Source organism: Triplophysa rosa, linkage group LG5 (assembly GCF_024868665.1).
Source record: "Triplophysa rosa linkage group LG5, Trosa_1v2, whole genome shotgun sequence".
Taxonomy (NCBI): domain Eukaryota; kingdom Metazoa; phylum Chordata; class Actinopteri; order Cypriniformes; family Nemacheilidae; genus Triplophysa; species Triplophysa rosa.
In genome coordinates this window covers 25,028,743-25,051,383 of record NC_079894.1, presented here as the reverse complement: position 1 = coordinate 25,051,383, position 22,641 = coordinate 25,028,743, and the positions used below count along the sequence as shown (strand labels likewise).

Here is a 22,641-nt window from a genome sequence, read left to right as displayed (position 1 = left end):
AGATCGTAGAGAAGCTCATCAGATGCGTAGGCTCTGAAGAACAAAAGGTGAATGAATGAGCACGCCGGCTTCCCTCTTATACCCGGACATCCGGGGAGGAGCCCGGCATGCAAATTTCATTCGCCAATTTTCATTGGCCTTTTCTAAATACTCAGAAGATGATAGGTTCTCAAGACAAACCCCATTCTGTCGGTTCGACACAACGTCTCGTTCCCTCCATCAGGGAACCGAGGTTACATCCGTAACCAAGACGTTTTTCTTTCATAAAGCAAGACTAAATATCTTCGGTCACTTTTCTTGTCAAGAAAGTGTCTCTTAATTTAAGAATGTTTAGATATTAGAAGAGAAAAATGCTTAGTGAGAATATCATTTTTTGCAGTGTATAAATCCATTTAAGATTGCAAAATAATCATGATTTTCCTTGAAGAGTACTTAAAAAGCAAAATTGCTTGAATGAATAAGTTTAGACGACTTCAAGAATATATGTTTTCCTGCTTTAAGCATTATTTTTGATCAAATTGATCCTTAAAACCAGAGCAATATGGTAATAAATCTTATTAATTGAAGATTTTTTGGCACAGAAAAACAAGACTGATGCGTTCTGCATGAGAAACTTATCAACAAAACCTGTTTCTATAAAAGACGTTCTGATATACAAACATGAAAATATCATTTATACAAAAGTATTAAAGTTAGAAACGCACACTCACACCTCAGATGAATCCTCACGGTTTGTGTCGCCGGTGTATATTTGGAGACGGATCAGTCTATGAGATCTTGAAGCTCAATTGGATTGACAGGAGAAACTAATCTGCTGTAATAATTAACTGGACAATCTCTGACAGCCAATGAGAAGCAGAGTTTAAGACCGGTATCCGCCCACTGAAGGATAAAACCAGGAAAGCATCAGCGTGCCAAGAACGAGGGCACATCGGACCGTCGGGTTAAGACCGGAAGCTTCTTACAATCTCACTTCATAAACACTAGCACATTCATGAACTGAACAAGTTAAACAGTAAATGCCTTCCTGGTGTAGATATAATGATATATTGAACAGACACACAAAAAAATGAGCAATAATATTTTGCTGCGTAAAATAAAGGTAACACCAGAACATGTATTAGTCTGAGGAGTGAGACTGGAATGTTCTCTGGTAATCTCCAGTAACAGTATGTGTTAGGATAAGGACACACCATGCACACGCACACACACACACAGACAGACACACGCAAACACACGCACACACACACACACACACACACAGAGACGTGCACACGCATGTACACGCACACACACACACACACACACACACACAGAGATGTGCACGCACAGACGTGCATGCACACGCACACATACACATAGGGCTGTCACGATTATTAAATAATCGTCTCATCGCGATTGTTTGACCTCATCGCGATGGTTTCAGATCATCGCAATTATTGCACATCTCTATAGAAGACACTAGGGGGCGCTGTAGTGCATCTGCAATTGCATATTTTAGTGCAGGAGTCTTCAACTAAAATTGCTTGAGGTCCAGTAAATGAACCCTCCTTACCAGCCAAGGTCCGGACAATTAAATACCTAAAAATATGAATAGATGTTTTTTTATATCTATAAAATGGCATAACAATGTCTGACAACAATATAAAAAAGGAACATGTGCAAAATGCCCTAATCTCTAAACCTGCACTGAACATACATTCATTTCAACATTAACAACTTTAAAAGAAAACTAAAGTGTTGTTTTCTGCTGAACTGAAATTAATAAATAGCAGCATCAAATTGTGACTGATTATCCTCTGATAACATTTCAGCTCTTCTTGTGGCTGTTGCAGCTGAAAGGGGGTTTGTTTCATATTTTCTTTTAGTTCATGTCTTTATTTTCCTTCTAAAAGTGTTTCACAGAAGCCTCCATGCACTTTTTTCCCATCAGTAAAGGGCTTGTTATGTTTTCCTAAGATCCACTGTATTCTTAGTGAACATTCATATGCTGGTTGTTGGGCGGTAAGTGAGTGAGGGAGGACACGTGTAGATCGCTCATACTGGGCATTGAGATAATATATTTTCCGTGTCCTTACCTCGGACTGCTGCGGGTAAGTTTCTTCAAAGTGTCCACGTCTAATTTCATAATACCGTTTAAGGTTTCCAATTTTGACAACCGCAACAGACTCCGAGCAAATGAGACAAACCGGTCTCGTGAATGTCGATGCAGGAAGAATAAATGCAAATCTCTCAACCCATTCATCTCGGAAAACATGGTTTTCGGCGTCAACTTTTCTAACTTTTGAAAAGGACATTGTTTTTCAGTGACTGAGTTACATCTGTCTGCGCGCTGTGCAGCGAGTCTGTCTCGACTCTCTTCACTCAACGATGTCTGAACGTAGCGACAGTGCGCATATGTTAACTGTCCGTGGCGCCGTAGGACCCAAACTGCTACTGAGCGGACCTTGATGTGCCTGCTATAAATTTGATTGCATTAGAAAATAATGTTAGGCGTTCATTTTTTTTATTATGTCAAAAGTCTTTGAGGTCCGGACGGACGCATCTCGCGGTCCGCATTCGGACCGGAGTCCGCTAGTTAGTGACCCCTGTTTTAGTGTATATATTGTTACTAAAGCATGGTAATACTTGTAAAATGTACCACCACAACACAATCACTTAAAAAAAAAACTAAAACATATACAAATTACCTGCAGTACAATTTAATATTATTTAAGCAAATCTCAGTGTGAAAACCAGTCTACCAAAATTTCATTAACATAGAAGTAAAATTTTATTGTAGTCTTGCAAGTGAGAAAAAAACAGACTAGAAGCTTGACTGATAGTATTTTAATGGTGGCTTCAATTCATTCCTGATCAATTTACAAGTATTTCTCGGTTGTATTATTGACAGGTAAAAGCCTAAACCTTAAATATATGATGACCCAATTTTTTCCGATGTATTTCCAAGAAAAAAACATAGTCTTGTATTCAGAACAATATGGTCGTTTCAATCGCTGAATCAAAAATGTATGAGAGTTAAATGTCAAAGCCCTAAAACAGACAATTAACCGTCATAATCATCAAAGCCCTAAAACAGACATTTAATCGTCATAATCGCAATGATTTATTAGACGATTAATCGTCAGTCAAATTTCATAATCATGACAGCCCTACATACACACACAAAATCACACCTACATACACTCACTCACGTACACAAGTGGATATTCCAGCCAAAAATGTTTAATTCAGATGCACACAATTATTGTGCAGATTTTAACTACAGATAAAAGTGGGTAAAACGTGAGATTTAACAGTTGCTAAAAAGTCAAACATGATGAAATGTCTATTAACTATTGTCTATGAAACTAATAAAGTGTGACTATTGGACAATCAAATGTTTTTTTTTTTATTATAGTCTGTTTGGTTTACTAGAGATGACAAAATGATGGCCAGGGCCCGTATTCATGAAAAATCTTAGCGCAAAGAGTTGCTCCTAGTGACAAAATTCTAAGAAAATTCTTAGAAATGTGGGCGTTTCCCCTTAGAATTACAGAAAAAATCATAGTAAAGAAAAAAGTAATTCATAAAGCATCTTAACCCTTAAAGAGCTCTTAAGGTCCAAAATTTTAGGAGTAGCGAGGAGGACTTTTAAGACACTTAAAGATACAATATCGAATATTTGGACCGCTGGATGGTGCACTTTCGAAACAACAACAAAAGGCGAAGCTAAATGACATTATGTAGGAGAGTGGAATTATGCGACATGTCGTTTTATTCATCCAGAGGCGTATGGAGATCGCCCATCATGTTCACGGACGAGGTAATGAATGAATTTTATTTTATGTCATCGTAATGAATTAGCTTGCAAGAAATGTGGAGTGATATTGGACTTTGTCAATTGATTTGGTAGCGTAATGCTACACAATTTTACGTGTTTAAGCAAGTACATTGGAACGAACCCATAGTACTTACAAGTAACGTTACTGGCTAAATAGTTTTGTGCGACATATACTGTATTTCATAGGGTAACTGCATTCATAACTATTCAAATAATCTGCGCATGAGTATTTCGTGTACAATAAAAAAAATTGCTTACCTGTCTATTAAAACACAGTCTCTGTCGAGTCCAAGTTAGTCGCAAAGCTCTCTCCCCATTTAGAAAACGCCACGCCGATATTAATCCTTGTTTTATTTCTTCGTTTGTCCATAAGCCTGCTTGCCTCATTTGGCCTACATTTACGCTTTTTTGGGGTTTCCTTTACTCGCCAAAGAGTAATCGTGATCCATAATAACAGAACAACAGATGCTGCATCCCAGATGCTGTATAACCACTTCCGCATTTGCGTGTTGCCGTAGTTTCTACAACCGGAAACTGAGGGTAGTGCGGAGCAGCGGCTATTAAGTCACTGATATGCGACAAATACAAGGGAGATAAGGGACGGGCCATTATTTTAAATTTGATAGATTTGCACATTGTTGGGAACATTTGGGATAATGTAAGTACACAACTTCATGAAATATATCACACTGTGCAAGTGATTTTTGGATATTTCATAACAAAATTATTCCATATTGTGGCTAGTGTTGGGTAAGTTACTCTGAAAAAGTAATTAATTACTAGTTACTAATTACAAATTCAATAGCGTAATTAGATTACTGTACAAATTACTCTCTACAAAAAGTATTTAAATACTTATTACTAATTACTTTCTATATCTTATATCAACCTTGATTAGTTAAGTGAGTTAAGGATAGACATAAAATGACTCTTTTAATTCATTCAAATAAATCATATAAAAATACATAAAGTACAATTATTAACTGACTTGAATAACAAATGTGAGAAAGATACATTAATGCATGCATTTTAAGGTTAGATTTTGAATTTGAATGTCAATTCCACTATTGTATACATTACACAGTATTTAATTCAGTTACATCAGAAGTAACTGTAATTTAATTACAGAACAAATAAGAGTAATCAATTACTTTACTTTTTAAGGGAAAAGTAATTAAATTTATTTGGCATTAAACGCAACATTATGAGATCGCTGAATAAAAGGAAATCTTCTCAGAGCTTTTGCAGCACTCAGAATATACTCGGGGTAAGTGGGAAAATATGCTATTTATATTATATAGGAATGAGCATTTTCTCCAACGACTAATAAACGTTTGACGACATTTTTTATCTTTAACATTAGATCTTCACATCTTACATTTTCTTTTAACAAACTTATACTCAAAATATTTGCTATAATCTTTTAGTGATTGTAAAATAGTTCTGTTTAGATACAGTGTTTGGAATCAGTCATATCAATGACTCTGTTGATGTTTTTATGTGTCTGTGTGAAACTGGACACGCTAACTAAAACACTGTTTTCAACTTCACTAACCCAAACACACGCTCACCATCTCAGACCGTCATGTACTTATTATATTACATTTTGTATTGTGGTCATTCTAGTCCAGTGTCTGTTGAATTTCAATAAAATCATCCAACAGCAACGTGAAAGACTGACAGCAAGACACATGACACATGACAACTGTCGTAAAAATCAAGGTTATTACATAAAAAAAGATTTTTTAACTATTCCTAAATTACAGGTTGACAAAATATATATTGAGGTATGACAAAATACAGAGCATCTTTTCTGTCATTTTCACCTGTTTCTCCCATTTTCATTTTCGGCAAATAAATGCAAATAGGAACAATATTTTTATTTGAAATTTGGGAGAAATATTGTTAGTAGTTCACAGAATGAAACAAAATGATAATTTTACCTAAACACATACCTCTAAATAGTAAATTCAGATATAATTTTGAAATTGTACCCATCGCCCAGTCCTAGTTTAAAGGAGCAATGTGGAGATTTAGCGGCATCTAGTGGTGAGGTTGCGAATTGCAACCAACGGCTCACTCCATCGATCACCCCTCCCCTTCGAAGCACTACGGTGGCTGACACAGGACAAACAAGTTGTCACATTTACGCTTCTTTGCCGAAGGAGATAACGTATTTACGAAACGCGCTCTGTAGAGCAGTTTGTGTCATGGCTCTGCTTCCTTAGTCATGTTTTTCTTGGTCCTGTAGCAGAGCCATGGCAAAGCTTTTGGTTATGTGTGGAGAGAAACATATTATTGTCCGTTTGACAATAATATACGTTCTCTCCAGTGTCTTGTCATTGGCCCCATTCCTCTCGTTTCCTCGTTATCTTTCCCTGAGTGTTAATGTCCCACACCTGCCCCATGTCGTTATCCCTCGTTTGTCTTCCCTATATATACCCTCTTGTTTCTTTGTCCTGTGCTCTTGTATTGCGTGTACTATGTTGTGTATGCATTGCGTTTGTGCTCATGTTCCTGTGTACCTTGGTTCCTGTTCAGTGCCTTGTTTTGTGACGTTGTGTCGTAAGTCTGTTTTGTTATTTTCCAGTTTTGCCCCATCGTGGGAAGTTTTTTGTTTTATATATATATATATATATATATATTTCTTAGTTCTGTTTTTCCCCCATTGTGGGTGTTTTTGTTCTGTTTTGTGTTTTGTTTAAAATAAATATCTGTTAACCCCTTCACTGCCTGCCTGCGCTTGGGTTCTTCTGCCAGTTCGTGACAGTTTGTCCTTTAGGGCTACTGTAGAATAACTTTGTGAATTCCATGTAAGGGCACCTGCGGTCTATGTAGATAGAAATAGCTCATTCTAAGGTAATAAAAACATAACACTTCATTATGAAAGCTCTTTATACACATCTGAATTCATAGTTATGTATATTATATTGCATTTCTGTCAATAGAACCCCCAAAAACCTACACACTGGACCGTCATCCAGCTGTTCTGGGGCGTGTTTCCCGAACAACGACATAACTCGCTGGTTAACCACCATAGTACGATGCATAGTTGGGGAAATGAACGATGTAGTTACGACTGTTTCCCGAAACCGTAGTAACTCTGTCGGAGATCAATTGTTTGAACCAAGTTGGTTCACCAATCTAGTTGATGACGTCACACAGGTGGTGGAGCAATGACGACTACTAATAAATAAGTTTAAATCGAATTAATGTCAAATTCTTGCTGTGAATAACGTACTTTTCATTTAAAGACTATTTTTGTTCTCTGTTATTTTATTTCACGATTTTAAATTCATTCTTAAGTTTCCTCCCATGTCACTCCGCCCAGGGATTCCCCAGGGTCCTGGAGCATATAGGATCACTTTTCAAAAAACAGCGCTTGTATTTTCTTGACAAACTTAAAGATGTAAACTTGAATAAGTGACCTATTTGTCAGTTATGGTGACCCATAACCGAAATGTAGGGATGAAACGATTCACCGTGAGCCGGTTGAAAATCGGTTGTAATGAGTGACGATTCAATTCGGTTGAGGCTTGAACTGAATCGCAATACATTTTTTGAACAGCAGGGGCCGCTATTTTCACTGCAAACCTAAACGTGGAAGCTGATATTTCTTAAATGCAAAAAAATCCAAGTAAAGCACAGACAGTATTAGTTTGTTTATATTAAAGAGACTTTTTCTATTATTAATTTGTTATAAAATTGCAGTTTAGTTTTGTTATTTGAAATAAAAGATAATTTTATTATACAAGGAAACGTGAAGCATTTAAGAAATAATGCAAGGGAAGTTGTTCATTTCTAATTTGTTTCAACTCATTTTGTAAAAATAAATCGTGAGTAAATCGTGAATAAATCGCATCGTGAGATCAGAATCGTGAATCGCATCGCATCGTGAGCTGAGTGAATCGTTACATCCCTACAATATAATATACAAAACTATTTCTTCAGAGGTGTATAAAGACCTTACATAATGAACCGTTATGTTTCTAATACCTTAGAATAAGCGGTTTATATCTACATACAGAGCGGGCCTATATAGATTGAATTCATCGCCATGTTTTGTACAACAACCCTAAACGGACAAACAACTCTACAACGCGTGTTTCCTCTCCCTCTTCCCTGCGGTATTTTGGTGAAACGGATCGCGGATGAGCCGTGATCCGTACGGATCGTACTCTACGGTTCGGAACGCACGTGACCCGCGGATTAAATGTAAGTTTATTCATCATTGAGTAAGTGTCATGAAAGGCAGTGAGGAGAACCCAATTGCAGGCAGGCGTGAAGGGGTTAACAAGACTTTAATTAATATAACAAAGACAAAACAAAACCTATGATGGGGTGCAAAAACAAAACAAGGATAAGAACACGGAAACAAAACAAGAACTCAAAACAAAACACTTCCCACGGGGGGGGGGATTGGCAAAAATAAACTAACAAACCAAACAGCGACACAACGTCTTAAACAAAAACACGGCAGGGTAAAAACACAAGAAACTCACAGACAAGGCTAGGGACAGGAACACGGGAACATTACAAACACAACGCAGACCGAACGTAATACACGAGCAACAAGACAATGAAACAAGAGGCCTATTTAAAGGGAAGACAAACGAAGGATAATTGACACAGGGCAGGTGGGAAACATTAGACACGGCAGGGAGGCAATACACGAAACGAGAGGGGCGAGATGAGACACGAGAAAACACATGAGATGTAAAAAACATAAACATCTCATGGCTTTCTCACATAAAACCTTAGGGCTCGGTCCTGATCCTGCCACACGACTAGGAATACATAAACAAGGAGGTAGGACCGTGACAGTAAGAGAGTAAAACGCGCTCTCTCTACAGTTTTAGCGCCAACGCGCTCTCGCTCTCTCTCTCTCCAGTATCTGGACGAGTACAATATTAAAGCGGTTCCAGATAAACAATGACGCTCAAAACTGCTCCGTCACACACAGCTAATATTAGAACTAAAACAACCACACATCTTGGTTCTAACAAACAGAAAATCCAATGTTACTCACATACAGTACTTATCCGAATCAAAGCAACGTCCTCGGGGTGATTTTAAGATGATCTTTCTCTCCAACGACTTTCTGCTGGAAAGTATCTCCATAGATATCTATGAGTATCTCTGCTAAAAGCCTTAACACGTCTCTGCTGGAAAGACTTTATAATATTAGCGCAGGTCCTAGCTGCCTGACTTTTATCCTTTTTATACTTAAAATCCACAGACCTTTTATTTTATGTAATAAACAAGACATCGCTCTTTCTACAGTCTTTCTAATGCCCGCATGAGCTCTTCCCTGCGTCAACATGAGAACGATATCTTTTTGTACTACGGTGGCCACCGTCGTGTTTGGACTGAGCAATTCGTTGCAAATCTATAATACAATGCTAGTGGCCGCTGTAAATCAAAAACTGTGCCTTTAACCTTCATAATGAAATTTAATTAACTTCAAAATATCTGCTTTTGTGTTCTGCGGAAGGAAGAAAGTCATACAGGTATGAAATGACAAGAGGGAAACAACTAATAGGATTTAATTTATTTTTGTGTTATTTTCGCAAGATTTTGCAAGTAAATTATACTTTTAAGAACTGTTCGCAAAATCTTGACAATATTTTTTTAAGTAAAAAAATTTGTTTTTAGCAAAGCCAGTTAAAGTCAACAATAGCCGGGTTTCCATCACGCTGGTTTTAAGCGCATTTTGAAGTTTCACATCAGAAACGAATGATAGAAACGGCATATTTCGAAATAAAAACCGTTCATTCGCAAAAAAGTTTTTACGCTTTTACATTAGCTTGTTTACAATTAGGGATGCACCGAAACGAAAATTCTTGGCCGAAGCCGAACATGATGTGAAACACTTGGCCAAAGGCCGAATAATACCGAACACCGAACATGGTGTTTTTGCATTTCTTCTATTTATTAAGCTATTTTTTCACTATTGCACTGAATAGTGACTGAATAGTCACTGAATAGTCAAAATGTGCTTTTTATAATTTGTCTTGCTTTTCAATTAAATACAATACAACTTAATGTAAAATTGAGCAAAACAAAGTAAATTCAAACAAAAAATTGAGCCCTCTCCCTTCATGAATAGCCTATATTAATTAGGCCTATAACTGACTGCTAAAAGAATGTAATGTAAGTTACTCTGTACCCCTACAACAAAACAGTTCATTAAAAACTGTCATTCCACATTAGGCCTATAAGCTAAAAATATGAATAAACTAAAACTGTTGGATTATTATAGGCTACATTGCAAAATGATTTGAGAAAAAAAAACATCCAATGCAAGCAATTCTGACTGATGCTGACTGACAACCATTTCAGTTCACGTCTCTCTTCCAAACTCCGCCCACAAAAGCTGACTGTTCTCTCAGAAGGTGCACTCGTGGCCAGGATGCACACAACATACTTTGACAAGTTGTTTAGTACAGGGAACTGTGTGCACGCGACCACTGTATGATGTCAAAGGATGTCGCGAGCGACGGGGCTACTGTCAGATAGCACACTTCCGTCTGAAGTAGTTACCAACCGGTAAAGACGCTTTCATATGGAAATTTACTTCCGAGCGGCAAGTCCCATGCTGTGTCTTTCTCTAACACTTTAAAATGCTCTCTCTCTCTAATTTTACCGAGTCATGTTCGGTAAAATTTATTCGGCCATTTCACATTTTCGGTGGCCGAACATTCGGTGCATACCTAATAATAATAATAATAATTCATTACATTTATATAGCGCTTTTCTAGACACTCAAAGCGCTTTACATGGAAGGGGGATCTCCTCAACCACCACCAATGTGCAGCATCCACCTGGATGATGCAACAGCAGTCATATTGCGCCAGAACGCCCACCACACACCAGCTTATTGGTGGAGAGGAGACAGAGTTACAAAGCCAATTAGTTCATATGGGGATGATTAGGAGGCCATGATGTATACAGGCGAATGGGCAAATTTGGCCAGGATGCCACCCCTTCTCTTTTTCAAAGGACATCCTGGGATTTTTAATGCCCACAGAGAGTCAGGACCTCAGTTTAACGTCTCATCTGAAGGACGGTGCTTTTTGACGGTATAGTGTCCCCGTCACTATACTGGGGCATTAGGACCCACACAGACCACAGGGTGAGCACCCCCTGCTGGTCTCACTAACACCTCTTCCAGCAGCAAGCTAGCTTGCCCAGAAGGTCTCCCATCCAGGTACTGACCAGGCTCAGCCCTGCTTAGCTCCAGTGGGCAGCCAGTCTTGGGCTATAGGGCGATATGGCTGCTAGTTACAATAGCTTTTTGCATAGTGCGTCACACACTGCAACTAACACGGCAAAGACGTTTCCCATGCATTGTTTTATTTGTGGCGACCTGGCATAATGTTAACGGCCACAATTAGCCACCAATCCTTGCCATTCAGGTTGGTACTCTGGCACTATATTTAACGAATTTCAGACCCCTTTTGTCCACAAAAGGTGCACAGCTTTCATTCAGTTAGAAAAGGTTGTTATCTCAGCATCTATTTTGTGCAGTGTGTGTGCGGTGGATAAGGTAAACATTCAGTTGACTGAAACTCAAGCGACTCATCAACGAGTACAACACAGAATTTAAGCATCTGTCACTGTTACTGACTGTTTGGGTACACGAACATGAACATAGTACATCTATGCACATAGTTTATCTCATATAGAGCAGTTACTATAAATCAATTATTTAATAATTGAATTTGTTACAAAACGTTATTTCTTTTATATATCTTTTTCACAATAACAGTCATTGCGTTTAAATTTCATTGTATGTTGATGGCTCGATTGTAAACAACTTAAAAAACATTGCAATAAATAGTTTTGAAGAAAAATCAGCTTTTTCATTGAACCAGAGAGAAACTTTGAAAATAACCAATCTCCATGCTACAATAATGATAGTATGATAGTGATAGCAAGGCTTTCCTCTGTGTTCACATATCTTTATAAGTACAATTTTGACTGTATTATTTGTGTCCGCTTTAAAAATTGCTCTTAAGAAATGTTATGTTTATTGCCCCCCTACAGTTAAATGAAATTTACGCCCATGAGTGTAGGTGTGTTTTAATACAAAGTTGTCATACAGGTACGAGCACGTCTGTTGGTGAGAGACTCACATAGTTCAGGTTTCTACAAACATGTCTCACGGCACACGAGAAGATCTGAAGCAAATGACACATAATCTTGTTTTTCTACAGCACATGCACTGAAAACATGACAAAAACTCCCAAAACTATGAAAAACATGCAGAATATGACAGAAGAGAACACAACATGTAATTTCTCTTGCAGTAACTTCACAGAAACATGTTTTATGTCCTTTCCTTCCTAAAGACCAGCCTAAAATACCCACGCTTCCTTCCTCTGAGTCCTGATATGCTTCTTTGGAGTTGAACGGAATTATTTGTCCTAATCTGAGTTTAATCTTTAAGCAAACGACGGGACGTTTGTTTGGACTTTCTAAGATCATCTTACTGTACATAAACCTGGAGTACAACATTTGCTCCTGAAATGTGTTCACAGCTGAATTACATTTATATAGAAAGTCTGAATAACGGTGAAAAACTGACACACACACAAAAACTTTACATTTTAAATGAACCTGAGACAGAAAAATAATAATAAGTATTATGATACGATACAAGTTCTTTTGGAAATCACCCATCTTCGATATCTAAATTTTTTTCTCCAAGACATCAATGATATTAACAGAGAGCAAATGGAAACTTCTCAGATATTTCTTCTGAGAAAAAGAGTCAGAATGTCACAAATGTGTCTGTCATTAGAGTTTAAGAAGAGATGTCAACAATGTGTCAGCCTGAGCTCAGATTTGTCAAGTCTGCAATCAAAAGTCAATATTGTTGAAGATCTCATTATGAATTCAAACATTTCTCATCAAATTGACTCAAATCCAGATTATTTGACCTCTACGATCTACATTCATTTACACGTCCAGATTCTTCATGTGTTTCAACAATTGTCTCATTCCATCACATCTCCTGAGCAATAAAAGAGCAACATCTGAGTTATAACATATAATGATTGCTATAATGAACTCAGAAAAGCTTTACACGTTCTCAGCTACCAAAACACACATTTATGTCTCATAAGAACAGTGTAGTTCAACTGAAATCAAATCGCTTCTTGATTAAAAAAGACAACAGAGGAACCGTTTCCTAAAGCGTTCAGAGTAAATAAAAACTGTAACCATCACTTCAAAGATCATGATTCATGACCTAAAAATTTAAAACTGTTCCAATTCACCTGCAGCAATGACGTGCAAAACATAAAAACACCATGAGATTAAAGCAAAGATGTTCAGATGGGAAAGGCTTACGGTTTAAATCCATGATGTCTCTGTGATGAACAGGAATGCTGAATGTGGAAAAGCGTAGCTAAAAAACAGGATTAGCAGCCAGCAAACACGGCGTCTGCTACACAACACAGTACAGAAGAGCCCTGCGGGAGGACACAGGACCTGAAAGAGACAACCTGTCCACGTATTCTCAATGGGACGTTCTGCAGGGACAGCTGTCAATGCACAGCATGTTGGGATGGAGGAAAGATTCTGATACGCCGAGTTTAACAAATCCACTTTGACTTTATGATACACATAATGATTTGTTATGTGTTTTCTTAAAGCAAGTCTACTGTCTAAGGTGTTCTTTTACTTTAATACGGTATATACCGCGGTAATGAACGACTACCATATTTAAATATGACAATTCTTTACCTCACTGTAGTTATTACTATAGTAGCCTAAATGGACGAGTAACGTTAGTGTCCAATGTGCCAGTGTTTTTCTTGCTAAATTGTTATCTCAACTCAACTCAACTTTATTTATATAGCGCTTTTACAATTTTCATTGTTACAGAGCAGCTGTACATGAGACATATTGACTATAAGCAAAATAATTAAAGTTGTACCTGCAAAAACAAGAAAAGGTTGAAAACACAGAAGACAGACATACCCACATACAAAACACTCCACACACACAATATGCACACGTACTAACACACATAGACATAGAGACACACACACACACACACACATGCGCACGCACACACACACAACACACACACACACACACACACACACGTACGTACACAGACAAACGCACACACACACACACCACACACAGCAGCTTTGGTTGACTATCCCCGTGGGACAGTCCATAGGCGTAATGTTTTTATACTGTACAAACTGTATATTCTATCCCCTATCCCTAACCCTATCCCTAAACCTAAAGATCATAGAACATTTTTGCATTTTTAGATTTGTAAAAAATATTGTTCTGTACAATTTATTAGCTTTTTTGCCCCTGGGGACCTCAATTTTGGTCCCCACGGTGACACGAGTCCCCATGTGTTGGTGTGTTTCAGGTTTAGGTCCCCACCGGGATATACAAACATGAACACACCACACACACACACACCCACCACACACACACACACACGACGTACGTACACAAACAAGTACACCACACACACACACACGCTCAGGAGAGCACACATTTAAGATAAAAATAGATAAAAACTATAGCTAACTGTTTTACCTTTTATATACGCACCAACAATGTAAGTATTCTATCCACCGTCTAACCCGCTATACCCTTAACTACTCAAAGATCTTAAGAACCTAAACTAATTTTGCCACATGTTTATCTGTATTTTGCTAACCAATAAATAGCTTTCTGTAACCCAATTCTATCATGCCCATTTGCTTCATATGTACAACCCCATGGGAGAGCCTCCAAATTTGTCGCCCACAGAAGCAGACACGAAGTTGCAACCATGTGTTCGTTGATAATCAGGCGTCTATAACAAACAACTGCAGACACCACCACACACACAACACGCACCCACACACACAGACACAGAGACACACACACACACGGATGCGCACGCACACACACACACACACAACACACACACACACACACACACAGAGCACACATTTAGGATAAAGGAGAGAGAAGCACAGGTCAAATATAACAGACTATACATTCCTATATGCAATATTAATTAAGTAAAACTTTAAAATTCTAAAGCAGCCCCCCCGCCCCCCCCCGGTCAGGCAGATAGTGCAAATGGCCCCAATTCACTTACAATAGAGTGCACTACATCAGTACCTTGATTCTGTGATGGTATTCGGTAATGCCACCGTATTTGAATATATACAGTACAACGTTACTGCTTAATAATCATATTCATATACCACAGCCATTTATTTTATAGCACGGTATACAGTACTGCAGGTGTTTTCAAGCTATCAAATATAAAAATGAACGATTCATCCATCACTCACTTCCAATAAACGCATGAATTTAAAGGATCATACCGAGATCTGCAGCCTCAAACCCGAAGCCAGCGCCGAGCACCGAGTCCGAGTCCTCCGACAGCGCGGACGAGCTCGCCGCGGCTCCCTCCATCAGATCCGTCGAGCTTGACAACGATCACGATAACGAAGCGCGCATCATGATCCGTGCCGCGATCCGATGCGGTGCCGTGCGTGCTCTTGCTCCACGCTCCCTCCAGCTGTCGCACCGCGCGAGAGAGACGTCACCGGCCCCGGACAGGTCTGCGACGTCATCCGAGTATCGTCTTTCGAGTGACGTCAGCGGCGATTTTGCATAAAACCACAGAGACTGCAGGTGCGCGGCTGCGCGCAGCACTGCGCAGACTCATCAAAGAAGCCGTAAAAGTACAAAGCAGAGGTTCAGTATGCTTTGGTACCGCTCTCGCGCTACTTTGGTGTCACACGACGAATCGGTCTGCGCAGCACCTTGCGTTTGGTAGACATAAGGTTGCATTATAAATCGCAATCTTTTCGCTCATACACTATTCCCTATGTAGTACACATGGATGAACGCACTGGAGCGATCAGTGCGTCAGATGGGATGCGGGCGCCATCTTGTGTCGACACGCGTGTATTTACATTAGCGACTTGCTGGTGAGCATCCCTTTTTGCTGCGCAGGTCAGAGCCCTTGAAGTGGAAATTCTGTGGTAATTGTCCCATAATGTGGTCGTTTGAAACAAAATTGGCGAAGGGATCAATACAATTTTCTCTCTATTACGATCTTTTTTTTGTGGCCTCCCCTCCTCGCAGTGCCCTCAAGGGCGGAAAACGCCGTTTAGGCTTTGCTGTGTACACTCGTTATAGCGGCGCATCATGGGATTGAACGAGTGCAATCAGTAATGTCACTGTAGTTTTGGACACAGTCTGTTTTTGATTTTTTTAAGGATCTGTATATTAAAGATTTAGTGGAAAATCGACGATACCGCGGCGCCCCCTATCGTATGATATTCACATTACACCTGAAACACTCGCAGTGAACACCCGCTCAGATCCTGTAGAAAAGTGAGTTTATCCCGTATGCTCCATTTAATCTAATTAGGCTGGTTGCAAATTATCCTTAAACTTCCAGTAGGAATCCTTACCACAGTCCCTTTTAAGGGGCTGTGTCCTCCGAGGCGCATTTACGCGGCTGAAAACGGCAAGAGCTCGGCTGAAAACGCCCGCTGCAAGCGCAGCGTTCTGCCCAAAGTTGAGCATTTTTCAACTCGGGGCGCTCGTTCGAACGCCGGCGCTGAGCGTGAAAAAAATGCATAGCACCAGCGCAGAGCGCGGAAAAAAACCGTCAGCTGATGGCTTTTTTTAAAAGCGCGGCGTTTCCATAGGAAACAATTGAAAAAACATGTCGGCTGCAGGCGTAAACGCCTCGGTGGACACAGCGCCTTAATCACTACACCAAACCATAAACAAATGTATCAGGGTATATACAGCAATCGTGGAGCTAAATGTAATACTTTTAAGACCTTTTTCAAGACTCTTTCCATACATTTTAAGACCTCATCGCCCCTTTTTTGTTTTAATCGGTTACATTGGCGACACTTTAAATTACATTTACTATATAATGATTGTAAGATAGCACAACTAAACAGTCTTAGTTTGTACTAACTCCTTTTAATAATTAAACATAATTTAGAAGGGTGGGAACGAAGCACAAGAGAATTAATTGAGTGACTAACCCAATGCAGGGTTTATTAGAAAGAGAAACGAGGCTACGCTAAACGCCTTCCGACACACAGAGCAGTACACCTCACGGTTATTCCCAGAGGTGCGGCCCTCAGCCATGGTTCCAACTCTTTATCCTCCAACCATGTTGTTTAACAACCGGGTGTAAATGGACCTCCCACTATTCGCCTACCTACTCAATGATTAAATTCAGGCAAACTTTAGCATATGACCTCTTTGGACTAGGGATGCACGGAAGTGAAAATTCTTGGCCGAAGCTGAATAAAAATGAAACACTTGGCCGAATACCGAACACGGCTTTTCTTATTTCTTCTATTTATTTAGCCCATTTTTTCACTATTACATGAACTGAATGGTCAAAATGTGCTTTTTATATTTTGTCTTGCTTTTCAATACAGTTGTGCTCAAAAGTTTACACACCCCTTGCAGAATCTGGAAAAAGCTGAAACCTTTGGAAAAATAAGAGGATTTTTGAAAATTAAGGTTTATTTTTAATTTAGTCCTGCCCTGAGCAAGTTATTTCACTAAAGAAATGTTAACAGTTCACACTAAAGAATAATAACAGAATTTCTAAAAATAGCCCAGGGCAAAAGTTTACACGCCCCTGATTCTTAATAATGATGTTACCTAAACAATCAATGACAGTTTTTATGTTTAGTCATAGTTGTTTAAGGGTTTCTTGTTTGTCATGAGTCATTAGACTGTCCACTGATCTTCAAAACAATCACCCAGGTCCTCCACAATCTTTGCTTTTTCAGCAGTTCTGGATATTTTACTCATGTCCAGCAGTAACTGTATGATGTTGAGATTCCTCTTTTTACATTGAGGACAATCAAGAGACTCATACACAACTACTACAATAGATAGAAACACCCAGTGCTGCCCACAAAGTCAACACGATTCATTTAAAGTCAGGTGGGTGTAAACCTCTGAAAATGGTTTTGGTGTAAATTGTTATTGTTTCATTTATACATCTTGTTTTTTCATTTACTAATGTCCTTCAGAAGATTTAAAAATACATAAATGTTTTTCAGGAAATTAAATATAATTTTTTTACACCAAAACCATTGTCAAAGGTTTACACCCACCTGACTTTAAATGAATCGTGTTGACTTTGTGGGCAGCTATCTTACAATCATTATATAGCTATCTTACAATCATTATATAGTAAATGTAATTTAAAGTGTCGCCAATGTAACCGATTAAAACAAAAAAGGGGTGATGAGGTCTTAAAATGTATGGAAAGAGTCTTGAAAAAGGTCTTAAAAAGTATTAAATTTAGCTCCATGATTCCTGTATATACCCTGAAACATTTGTTTATGGTTTGGTGTAGTGATTAAGGTGCTGTGTCCACCGAGGCATTTATGCCTGCAGCCGACATGTTTTTTCAATTGTTTCCTATGGAAACGACGCGCTTTTAAAAAAAGCCATCAGCTGACGTTTTTTTTCCGTGTTCTGCGCTGGTGCTATGCATTTTTTTCACGCTCAGCGCCGGCGTGCTCCACCATGCTCAAGACCAAATAGGTTTCAAAGGATGTCAGGGACAAGATTGCACAAACCTTGAATAGGCTACACACAGAAGCTTGGTGAGAAGGAGACAACTGTTGGTGCGATTATTTGGAAATAGAAGAAATACAAAATAACTATCAAATGCCCTTGGTCTGGAGCTCCCTGCAAAATTTCCCCAATGGAGTAAAGATGATCATGAGAAAGGTTACAGATCAGCCCAGAACTACACGGAAGAAGCCTGTTAAAGATTTCAAGACAGTTGGGACCATTGGCAAGCAAACCATTGGTAACACGCTATGCCACAATAGATTGAAATCCTGAAGCACCCGCAAGGTCCTCCTGCACAAGAAGGCCCACCTGGCTCGTCTTAAGTTTGACAATGAACATCAAGATGATTCAGAAAAGGCTTTGGCGAAAGTGCTGGCACTGCTGTGAGACCAAAATTGACTCCTGTGTTTGGAGGGAGAGAAATGCTGACTATGATCCCAAGAACACCATCCCTACAGAGAAGCACAGTGTTGGAAACATTCTGCTTTAGGGCTTTTTCTCTGCTATGGGTACAAGATGACTTCACCGCATTGAGGGGCTGAGGGACGGGCCAGTGTACCGTAAAATCTTGGACGAGAACCTCCTCCCCTTAACTAGATCACTGAAGATGGGTCGTTGATGTGCCTTCAACATGACAAAGACCCAAAACATATTGCCAAAACATATTGCCAAGACAACCAAAGATTGGCTTAAGGAGAAGCACATTAAATGTATAGCCAGTGTCTAGACACTAGTCCTATAGAGCAGTGGTTCCCAAACTTTTTACAATGGCGTACCCCCCAGGGATTTAACATCATTCTGCGTACCCCCTTTCTTACAGTCACAATTGTGGTCTCAAAAATTTTTTTATTTGCATTTTAAATGCATGTAATATTCTTTTATCAAACAATAAATGATATATGACTCATATATAAATAAAAATAATAATAAAATAATTACATTCTCCACAATAGCCACTCTGTAACTCACCATGTAGGATGCTTCCAGTCCTTTCTTATTAAGGTTTTCTGACGCTGTTATAAGGGCCTTACTACTCCCGAGTTGTTTTAACTGTCTTTCGAAAAACTCTTGCGGTTTATTTTTCAAAGTCGCATGCTTTCCCAGCAAACACAGAACGTTCCCATAACGTTAGTTTTTGGTTCCCTTTTGGTTATTTTTGGGAACCAAAAAATAACGTTCTAAGAACGTTCTTTTCAGGTTTTATTTTTTGCAACCAGAAAATAACGTTCCCAGAACGTTGCAGGCTGGGTTTTTTTTAAATAACCAGAAAATATCCAAAAAAAACCCAGAAAATAATGTTCTCTGATGGTTATTTATTGGTTATTTTTTTGCAACCAGAAAATAACTAGAAAATAACGTTCTCTGATGGTTATTTTTGTAACCAGAAAATAACCAGAAAGTAACGTTCCCTGATGGTTATTTTCTGGTTATTTTTTTGCAACCAGAAAATGACCAGAAAATAACGTTCTCTGATGGTTATTTATTGGTTATTTTTTTGCAACCAGAAAATAACCAGAAAGTAACGTTCCCTGGTGGTTCTTTTTTGGGCTATTTTTTATGGTAAAAATAGTCAAAACTGGTAAACGTCAGTGACATGTGCAATACATAAATTATAAGATCACATTGAAAACCAAATGAAATTAATAAATGTGCCCTTTAATGGCTGAAAATAATAAACATGAAAATGAAAATACAATCATCTATATCCATGTGTATTTCTTTAGTGTGGTTGTCTGTTACTGTATGTGTGTGCGCTCGAGCACGTGCATTCTCCGCTCTGCCACGCACTCCCGTCATTTAAAAATAAACGGTCATTTCGTTTTACCTCACCGACTAACACATTAGTTTAAAGGTTTATTTATTTTAATTTTTTATTTAAAACCGTACAGATTTGAGAGTAGACTTATATTTTATTGTGATTTTCGATTGATTTGACACATCTAAATCAACAGACCATGATGAAAGGACTGAAACTCAGGGCTTTTGATTGTTATATCTAAAGACGGAGTCGCGCTATACTTCTGTGGTGAGACAAGAATATTGTTAGCCTGAAGATAATTAAATGTTTATTCTTCTGTCAATAAAAATCTGCTTTAAATATTGTGTTGAAGTCATTGGTTATTTTATTTCGATATCTATAATGTCTGATGTTGAGGTAGGCCTACACACAGTGTGGTTTTATTAGAAATTATATACTGTGCTGTTTAAATCGAAAATTAGGCTACTTCAGTGATGAAAAAGGAATTATTAGGGAGAATTATCTCATTATTAAAAGAATAATCTAATGCATTGATTTCATCCGCCATATTGTGTGGGATGATGTATTTTACTTATTTTAATTAGATTAACGTTAGACAGGCGATGGATAAAAACACAGCATGGATGTATTCATTACTGACGTGTAAACGGACCGAGAAAAATATTTTAGGCTAATGTTCTGGGAACGTTCCCCTAACGTTAGTTTCTGGTTCCCAGAAAGTTTTTTAAGGTTTGTTTTTGGTTATCATTACGGAAATAAAACCTTAGTTTCATGGTTTCTATAACGTTAGGGTAACGTTCCCCTAACGTTAGTTTTTGGTTCCCAGAACGTTATGGGAACCAGAAACTAACGTTCTATTAACGTAAAGAAAACTTTCCTGGAGAACCAAAAACGAACCTTAGAAAATAACGTTCTGGGAACCAAAAACTAAGGTTAGGGGAACGTTCTGGGAACCAAAAATTGTTAGCTGGGTTGTTTCTAAATGCCTGCGCAAAAACGCTGGCTTCATGCAGTTATGAAAGAGTACTTTTGCACATATAACGCACTGTGGTTTGGGATTTTCGTCACTGCCAATGTAAGTAAATTCATATGAAATGTATTTCTCATCATATTTACGCATTTTTGATCGTCTTTCTGTGAACTGCTGAACCTGAGTTGACGCTGTAGTCTCCGATGCATCGCTATCTGTGTCGGTGTCAACCGGAGCGGGTGGTTGATTTATGTCATGAATTTGACCTTTTATGGCACTACGTGACTACTATTTTGCTTTGTGTACACTAGAGGGAGCACGTCTTTATATTTAGCTTGTGAGAAAAACATGCCTGGTTGATTGCAAGGTGCGTTATAATTAAGTAAACAGTAGATTTCAGGATTTTGTTCAGTACCCAACCCCCCCCCCCCGTCACTTGGGTACCCCAGTTTGGGAACCACTATAGCATATGTGAAGGAGGCTAAAACTCCCAATTTGCTGAGCGACAGCCAAGAAACCTTAAAGATTGACAGAGGAGTGGACTCAATGTATCCTGACACATGTGCAAACCTGGTGACCAACTATCAGAAATGTACCTCTGTGCTTGCCAACAAGGGTTTCTCCACCAAGTACAAAGTTATGTTTTGCTTGGGGATCAAATACTTATTTCACTGACTGAAATGCAAATCAATTTATAACCTTTATATAACATTTTTTCCCTGTTTTTATATTGTCTCTATCAGTTAAAACAAACCCACCATAAAAATTATAGACCATTCATTTCTTTGTAAGCAGGCAAACTTACAAAATCAGCAGGGGATCAAATACTTATTTCCCTCACTGTATATACACAGTATAATTTGTATAGAGCACATCTGTACATACTGTCTATTGTCCTTTTGTCTAATATTGTCCTTATTGTCAAATGTGTATTGTCTCTCACATATTTATTTTTTACGTTTTGTTACCTGTGCCTTGTCACTTTTTTAACCTGTATGTGCACTGGAAGCTGTGTCCAAGCACACTTGGCAATAAAGCTCTTTCTGATTCTGGTTTGTGCTGGTTTAAACTAGTCATGTGCTGGTTTAAAATGTCCATGTGCTGGTCCTTAGCTGGATTAAGCTGGTCAAACCAGCATCAAAACATACCTAACCCAGCATATGCTGTTTTTTTCAAAAGGGGTAGGCTAAATTAAAACAAAATTTGAACCCTCTCCCTTCTTGAATAGCCTGTTAGGCCTGTAACTGACTGCTGAAACAATGTACTGTACAACAAGTGTCCTTCAACATTATAACATAAAACTATGAATAAACGAAAACTGTTGGATTATTATTTGCTACACTGCAAAATGATTTAAAGAAGAAAACAACATCCATGCAAGCAATTCTGACGGACAACCATTTCAGTTTACGTCTCTCCTCCAAACTCCGCCCACAAAAGCTGACTGTTCTCTCAGAAGGTGGACTCGTGGCC

At 38.6% G+C, this 22,641-nt stretch overlaps 1 protein-coding gene across 4 annotated transcripts in view; it reads right to left on the bottom strand.

Moving 5' to 3' along the window:
- The window catches only part of pip5k1cb (phosphatidylinositol-4-phosphate 5-kinase, type I, gamma b), a 71,045-nt gene extending 55,554 nt beyond the window's left edge, over positions 1–15,491 (bottom strand). For 2 of the 4 annotated variants that reach the window (XM_057333516.1, XM_057333513.1), the window contains exon 1: positions 15,184–15,487. Coding sequence is in view for 3 of the 4 variants with exons in the window: in XM_057333513.1 (XP_057189496.1) it covers positions 15,184–15,274 (91 nt within the window). In the remaining variant the exon portion in view is untranslated. Of the gene's footprint in view, positions 1–13,180; positions 13,250–15,183 lie in introns of those variants that run through there. The other 2 variants (XM_057333517.1, XM_057333515.1) reach the window with 2 other exon arrangements.
- Positions 15,492–22,641: the final 7,150 nt, after the last annotated feature.